This window comes from Myotis davidii, unplaced genomic scaffold (assembly GCF_000327345.1).
Source record: "Myotis davidii unplaced genomic scaffold, ASM32734v1 scaffold332, whole genome shotgun sequence".
NCBI lineage: Eukaryota > Metazoa > Chordata > Mammalia > Chiroptera > Vespertilionidae > Myotis > Myotis davidii.
Window position 1 is genome coordinate 5,145,590 of NW_006285779.1, and position 8,410 is coordinate 5,153,999.

At 44.1% G+C, this 8,410-nt stretch overlaps 1 protein-coding gene across 1 annotated transcript in view; it reads left to right on the forward strand.

Annotated features, from left to right (window-relative positions):
- GOT1 (glutamic-oxaloacetic transaminase 1, soluble) overlaps positions 1-8,410 on the forward strand; it is a 19,876-nt gene that overhangs the window by 8,939 nt on the left and 2,527 nt on the right. Inside the window, exons 2-8 of the mRNA XM_006756568.2 lie at positions 1-161; positions 3,735-3,854; positions 4,308-4,420; positions 4,540-4,644; positions 6,453-6,603; positions 6,689-6,854; positions 7,593-7,735. Of these exons, the coding sequence (XP_006756631.1) occupies positions 1-161; positions 3,735-3,854; positions 4,308-4,420; positions 4,540-4,644; positions 6,453-6,603; positions 6,689-6,854; positions 7,593-7,735 (959 nt within the window). The remainder of the gene's footprint in view (positions 162-3,734; positions 3,855-4,307; positions 4,421-4,539; positions 4,645-6,452; positions 6,604-6,688; positions 6,855-7,592; positions 7,736-8,410) is intronic.

Here is an 8,410-nt window from a genome sequence, read left to right on the forward strand (position 1 = left end):
CTGGGTTTTGCCTGTAGTGAGGAAGGTGGAGCAGAAGATTGCTAACGACAGTAACCTAAACCACGAGTATCTGCCAATCCTGGGCCTACCGGAGTTCCGGACCCATGCTTCCTGCCTTGCCCTCGGGGATGACAGCCCAGCAATCCAGGATAAGCGGGTAAGTTTTTGGATGAGGATATATATTTTCTCTTTAGGAACTGTGAAGGTGAAAAAGAGGTTGAAAATTCAAGTTGTTTTAAAATGTTAGGTGTTATGTCTATTGAACTGTCGATGAATCAGGGATTAAGTAATGTGACCTCAGGAACCTGATAGTGCAAATAATGTGTTTTTGTATAAAGTACAGCTTCTTCAATGGTTCACTTTTGCCCAATTGATTATCAGATTTTAGCTACTGGGTTTGAAGCAGTCAGAGGAAATGCCAAGCTAAGGGAATATAATGGATTGATCAAAAGACTAGGGTCTGGATCCAGCTCTGCCACTCTCTTTGACCATAGGCAAATCACTTACCCCTCTGGCCCCTATGACTCATCTACGTGTTACCGAAAGACTAGTTTGTGGCTCCTGGTCTCGTAAGGCTTTTATCAGATTTTCGAAAGGAGTCTGTGGCCCCCAAAAGTTCAAGAACCACTAGTCTAGATGCTCTCTGAAGTTCCTGTCACTTTTACTGTATCCTTTTATTCTTCTAGCCTTGGTCTCAGCTTCTCTCATTTCAGTGCTTCCTGGTACGTAGTCTGTGTATAACTAGAGACCCTTGGAAGAGGAGCATATTTGGAAGCAGCCAATGAGAGAGGCTCTATGTGGCAGGAAGTGGTTTAGTGGAGATTCCCAGTGTTGTAGGGATTCAGAGAAGAAGGAGGCTGGTGATGGCTGAAGATGAGACTTCCACTGAACCTTGGGAAATGAGACTACAACACTGGTTTTCAACACTGGCTACGTTAGTATAACCTGGGGAGTTTTTAAAAATATACTGATGGCTGGACCCAACACCAGGCCAGTTAAATCAGAATCTTGGAGGATACCACCCTATCCTGCCCTTTTACTACCTTCCCTTCATGGGCATTTAAAACATTTTTTTTAAAATCCAGTATATTTTTATTGATTTCAGAGAAGAGAGGGAGAGAGAGATAGAAATATCAATGATGAGAGACAATCTTCGATCAGCTGCCTCCTGCACATCCCACACTGGGGATTGATCCCGCAACCCAAGCATATGTACTGACCAGTAATTGGACCGTGACTTCCTGGTTCATAGGTTGGTGTTCAACTACTGAGCCATGCCAGCCAGGCAACGGGCATATTTTTAATAGCCCTCTAGGTGATTCCAAAGTACAGCTGGATTGAGAGCCACAAGGTCCAGAGGGAAGGTATTTGTCTGAAGTAGTGGGAGTTCAGGGCCAGAGGTAAGAGGTGAGCAGGCCTATATGTAAAGAGACCTATCTGATCAGGCAGGCTGGCTTTAGCAGCCCGGGCAGGGGAAGCCACCTGAAGGTTTGAGCAGAGGAGTTACCCAATAAAAGTGTTGGAAGAAGATAAACTTGTTGTGTGCGTAGGAACGGAAAGAGCTCAGGTTTTTGCAATAGCTCAGTTAGATATTATGCAATTTAAACCAGCGGCCCTTACCGCTCCCCTGGGCCATTGTCTAGTGCGCCCTCGTGAGTGGAAGGGACCACATCTTGGAGACACCTGATTTATCCCCACATGCTGTTACCCATATGCTCTGATAAACAGGACTGCAGGATCCAGTGAAGGTTACACAGAGGCACATTATTATGTGTATCAGAAGGCAGTGAGGCTCCAGGTCGGTGATTAGGCAAGTAATTAATTAGGGTGACTCACTTCAAGGAACTGAAGGATAATACGGGTAGAATTGGAAGAGTTTAGAGATTATGGATGGCATTGGGACATAGCTCTGACATTCCAGTGTTTCCATAGAGGGAGAGGAGTGTCTTGATAAAGTTTGAAAGTGGGGAATTTTGGCAACTGGGGATTCTTTCTGAGGTGCTGTTGATAGTTGGAATTCTGTTAACAAATGAAAGCAGAGATTCTGTGTTGGGGAGTTTCTTCTCCTAAGACTGTACATTCTTACACATTTATTAACTGTGTTGGGCAGACACTTGTTCCTTTGCCCAACACTCCCCATTATTGATCACTTAATGCTGTAAGACTTGGGGCTGTTACTTATGGAACATAGCCCTCCCTTTTAGTCTAGTGCATTTCATATTTTCTTTTTTTAAAATATATTTTTATTGATTTCAGAGAGGAAGGGAGAGGAAGAGAGATAGAAATATCAGTGATGAGAGAGAATCATTGATCAGCTACCTCCTGCACACCCCCTACTGGGGATCGAGCCCACAACCTGGGCATGTGCCCTGACTGGGAATCGAACCGTCACCTCCTGGTTCATAGGTTGATGCTCAACCACGGAGCCACACCAGCTGGGCTTTTAAAACCATTTTATCATAGAAAATTTCAAATATCTACAACAATAGATAAAACAGTGTAATGAGCAAACCTCCATGCATCCATCACCTAGCTTCAACAATGATCTGTATTTGGTCAATCTTGTATACCTCCCACTGCCCTGCCAAAGCTGGATTATCTTAGAGCAGATCCTAGACACCACCATATATTTTAAAAAAAATTATTTTAATATTTTACAAATAATACATGAAGACATTTTTATTTTTAAAAGACAACTTACAGGTTAGGCCACAGTCCCTTTGACCACTGTTCTCCATAGCTGAGGCCCCTCCACAGAGGTTGCCACTATTTTTAGGTTGATATGTGTCCTTCCTTTTATTTAGATAGGCTTTTCCATGTACTCTTTTCCTTTCTTTCTCCTCAATCCTATAGACATAGTAAGCAACATGTAATTTATAACATTTCTCTACTGAAAGAGCTATGCCAAAACCTCGTTTAAATCATGAAAGGGCAAAATCAAAGATATAGAGGCAGAACAACAATGGCTTAGTGACTAGAGTGAGAAGACCTGGGTTGATGTCCAGCTCTGCTACTCACCACCTGTGTCTTCTTTGGCAAGCCACTTCTCTGAATCAGTTTCCTCATGTAAATTTGGGATTTAGAACTTATTTCATGGGATTGTATAAGGATAAAAAAAAGAATGTGAAGGTATTTGGTAAATGGTAAAACTTAGGACTTTCATTATTGCCCCTGTGAGGTCATTTTAAGATGAGATGAAGCTCAAGGAGAGAAAGTAGTATTCACATGTCACCTTTGTTTCATTAGAATATATGTCTAAGGATTCCTAAGCCTGCCTTATGGAAGGAGAAAGCAGTATTACAGATTGATGTCAATGGCAAGCTGGAACATTATTTTCCAAGCTTCTGCTGGAGGGCAGTTTTGATCTTGGGATGGGTATCAAAGGGATTGGGGGTGTGCTCTCCAGGGCACACTCTGATGTGGCCTAGGTATGTTCTCTTCTTCTGTATTCAGAAGGGAAGCTCCCCTCAGAGTGAGACTTCAGACTTCCCTAATGCTCATAGTTGGTAACTTTGAGTAATGTGCTTCAGTTCTCAGCCTCCATTTCCACATTTGTAAACATGGGCAAATAACAGTATCTTCTTCATGTAGGTGTGAGGTGTGATGAGACAGTACATTTAAGGGCTTAGCATAGAGCAGGCACAAAGTAAATGCTCATCATTACTGTATTTTTCCCGATATTTTCTGACTTCCCCATTATCAACCAGTGACCCTGCTTCTTCTCTTTCAGAGAGGAGGTGTGCAGTCTTTGGGGGGAACAGGTGCACTTCGAATCGGAGCCGAGTTCTTAGCGCGATGGTACAATGGAACGAACAACAAGGACACGCCTATCTATGTGTCCTCACCAACCTGGGGTGAGTTCTTTAGGTGTATTCAGAGGAGAAACAAAGAAACTAGGGGCAGTTATCCTCATGATTCTCACTGTTTACCCAGAAAATGTAATCCAGCCCTGGATCAACTGACATTTAGGAATGGCTTCAGCAGTGGGTTTTGGCAGGACACGTGTAATATGATGCTTAAATTCACATTAGGAATACTTTTTCCCAAGACTCTTGGTAGACTTATGTTTTCATGTGTGTTAAAACTTCCCAGAGGAGGCATAGAATGTAGATATATAGGGGCCATTAGGATATAAGTTTAGCATGAAGAAGCCTGGTTGAATTTGTTTTTGGTTACAACCATTCTTAACTCCTCACCTCGATGTCACCCAGTGGACATTCCAGGACTCTGGAAGTTGACTTGTGTCCTTTACAGTTACACCTCCTGTGATTATAAAACCATTTACATGTTTACCCCTTTGCTTGCAGAGAATCATAATGCTGTGTTTACTGCCGCTGGATTTAAAGACATTCGGTCCTATCACTATTGGGATGCAGCGAAGAGAGGACTTGACCTCCAGGGTTTCCTGAAGGATCTGGAGGTGGGTGATGAGATGATAGAGTAAGCAGAACCATAGGGAGCAGGGAAAAGTTTTTGGATCAGTTGATAAGCAAGAGAGTCCTGCTCGTGTCCAAGCTGATGTAGCTTCCCTTTCCTCAGAATGCTCCTGAGTTCTCCGTCTTTGTCCTCCATGCCTGTGCACACAACCCAACTGGAACAGACCCAACTCCAGAGCAGTGGAAGGAGATCGCCTCCGTCATGAAGGTAACTAACTGCCTTTCCAGAGCCTCTCTTAGCAGGTAGTCTGTATCAACATTTAATGTGTTCAGAAGCCACGCCTATTTACTGGAGAATATGTAAGTGGAGAAAAGCCTGAAGAAGAAAATAAATATTAACTGTAAATCCTGTTATCTAAAGGAAGCCAGTCAATATTTTGGAGCAAAATGTAAGGTGGTTTTTTTTTTAGTGTAGTTACACATATAAACATATCTGTTTTACAAAGGCAGGATTATTTTGTCTAGACCATTTTATAACATACTTTGTCTTTGATTTGAACTCCTTTACATGTCATTAAATGTTTTGTAGCATTGTTTTCCATGCATGGACATGTCACATAGGGATTGACTAAATTGGTTGCTGGACATTAAGATATCAGGTTTCTTGCTCTTATGAACAATTATGTAATAAAACTCCATTGTGTTATTTCTTTGAGGTAACTTTCTAGATTGGGATTTCTAGTTTAAAGTGTACATATGTTCTTTATTAAGGTGTTTAAAAAATACTCACTGGGAAACTTATATGACTGGCAGCATGGTGATATACTAGTGAACAAAGCTGCCCTCAAAGAGCATACACAGCCTGTTTGGGGAAACAGCCACGTGAGACAGTTTTGTTGGTGGGGTTATAGAGAGGCACAAAGACCGGACTTTGGGAAGTATGTGTGTGTATAGGGGGGGTGTCGGGGGGGGGTGGGGGTATGGTGGAAGAAACCTTCCTGGAAGTGGTTTCCATGTTGAAACTTGAGGGATGAGGACAGGTGGGGGCTGGAGGGGCAGGAATGTCCCCTGTAAGGGGAAGAGCATGGCCAAAACCCTAGGTGTAGAGGTCATGGCCCGTTTAAGGAAGTGAAAGTAATTCCTGGCCTAGATTCCAAGGGCTTTGGGGGAATGTGAGTCATGAGGCTAGAGAGGTAAATGGGGACCAGAGCCTGTGCTGCGGCACTGACTTCATTCTGAGGGCAATGAGGAGCCATGAAAACCTTTGATGTCATGGAGTGACATGATCAGATGTGCATTGTCTTCAAGTCACCTTGGCTACATGGCAGGGAATGGATCAGAGGGAGTCCAGATTAGACAGGCTGGGAGAGTAGTTAGGGGGGCTATTGTTATAATCCAGGTAGGAGCTGATGGGGACCTGAGTGAAGTAGATGGCAGTAACAGATGTGAAAGGATTCTAGAGCTCCCAGGAGACAGGAACTTGGAGGGTGATTGGATATGAGGGATGACTTGCAGAGGCAGGACAGGAGGATGCACCTTAGCCGCTGGCTTGAATGGTTGGGATCAGGGAGGTGGTGCCCACATAGAGAGTGAGCCCAGAGGAGGAGCAAGTTCAGTGTGGGGAGCCCTTTGAGGAGACCGGAGTGATAAGAATAGAGTATGCAGTGTACTTGTCCAGTAGAATAGCCCTGAGGTTATGAAGAGGCCCTGGGGATACCAAGCTGACATTTGACTAAGCTTATCACACCAGGAATTCATGGGAAAGAATCTGCCAATGTAGGGCAGACACTGCCTCCATGCCTCCAGCCCTATGCCCTGTTGGCAAGGCGGCATCATGATGCTCTGGGGCAATACACTTAAAAAAACAAGGTTTACCGAAATTGTTAGATTTAGGGGTTGGTGTTTAGCTGAACAGAGAAATAGAGATGTAAAGTGGTGATTGGATGCAGAAAAGAGAGAGAGAAGAGAAATGGACAGTTTTAGAAATTCCTTCCAGAAACAGTTGGGGACGAAAAGCCAGTGTCTGAGGTTGGTTCCTGAAGGATGTCCTGCCTGACTCACTTTCCTTCCTCGCAGCGCCGGTTTCTGTTTCCCTTCTTTGACTCAGCCTATCAGGGCTTCGCATCTGGAAGCCTAGAGAAAGATGCCTGGGCCATTCGCTATTTTGTGTCTGAAGGATTCGAGCTCTTCTGTGCCCAGTCCTTCTCCAAAAACTTCGGGCTCTACAGTGAGTGCTCTCCTGAGTTGCAGCCCCACCCTCCACCCCTGCCCCGATCAGGGCCACCACGGCTAATTCTCATCTCTCTCTCCAGATGAGCGTGTGGGGAATCTGACCGTGGTTGCAAAAGAACCTGATAGCATGCAGCGGGTCCTTTCCCAGATGGAGAAGATTGTGCGAATCACTTGGTCCAATCCCCCTGCTCAGGGAGCACGGATCGTGGCCACTACCCTCTCTAACCCTGAGCTCTTTAAGGAATGGTAAGGGACTCACAACCTGATGGGCAAGGGGCTGCAGAACAGTAAGTGCCCCATTACATTTAACTGTCTCTTCCTCTTATTTTAGCAGAGGCAAGATATAAGTACTTCAGCCTCTTTGAATCTCAGATATTTCTATGAAATAGGACTGCCACCTACTCTCACGTGCATAACACAACACTTGTGCCTCACAAGCACTGGGAACATAGGAAGGGACACTCGAATAAATGCAAGTTTCCCCCACTCTCCCACCATCTAGGCTTTGTCCCCTTAAAGTGGGGAAACAGGAAGGAATTCCTGATAGGATAGAATATCCAACTTCAAGTTAGTGTGACACTTTGGGGGCTCTTCATTCTTAACGTTACATATATTTTATCTTATTTGAAACAGTAATTTTTATATAGTAGCTAAATCTGCAATCTCTATTTAATGAGTCCTGATAAAATATATCATTCTGTCTAGATCAGCACCTAGGTGAAGTCTGAGTTAAAACATAGGTGGTATTACAGCTAGTATACCCAAGACTAGAACTGAGCTCCATCAGTGAATATATTCCATTCCTTCTGCCTGGTAACCGTATCTCTTTGGCCTGTATATCCCCCATCCGGGCACCCACCTACCATAACAGGCAAGTGGTAGTCCCATTTTCAGCCTATAGATTGAATTGTGGTTTTTAAACATCTGTGTTTTCATGTATTATCTCTCCGATCTGTATTGGTATTTATGTTACTGTCCACTCAGGAAAGGTAATGTGAAGACAATGGCTGACCGGATTCTGACCATGAGATCTGAACTCAGGGCACGATTAGAGGCCCTCAAGACCCCTGGAACCTGGAACCACATCACTGAGCAAATTGGAATGTTCAGCTTCACAGGGTTGAACAGTAAGTGCTCCCCACCCCCAAATGCTCACTTTTGGAACCAGCACTCCTCTCAGTCAGTGTCCTTGGACTTGGCTCCATTAGCTGTTGCCTAATTGGTCATCGAGAACTTTAGACCAGAACAAGTTAGGTTTTCTCAGTGTGTCCCATCCATCTCTTGAACTCCCTGGGTCTCAGAAGAGCATGATTGTGGTCTGTCCTGCATCCCATAATGAAGATATTTTCATTTTTGTTGCCTGGAAAGTGGCTCAGAGCCAGCTGAGATGTAACAGGGTTTATGGCTTGGAGCCTTGATTTATGAAAGGTCTGTTATAAATGCTTAGGTACCCTTTGGCTCTTCCTTAGTCCTAAATATGAATATTACATATGATTATTCAGGGATCTTTTTTTTTTTTTTTACTTTTTTTATTGACTTTTTTTAGAGAGGAAGGGAGTGAGAGAGGTAGAAAGAAACATTGATGTGAGAAACATCAGTCAGTTGCCTCCTGTATGTGCCTTGACTGGGGATTGAACCTGCAATCTTTTTGGTGCAGGCTAACCCCCAACCAACTGAGCCACCTGGATGGGCAGGGTGTTGCGGCCAAAGGTAAACTGAGGTGAGGGGGGTGTGTGAAAGGATTAAGGAAAGACAGATAAGAGAATGAAAGCTGGGTCTCGGTGGGACGCTGCTCGCTGATG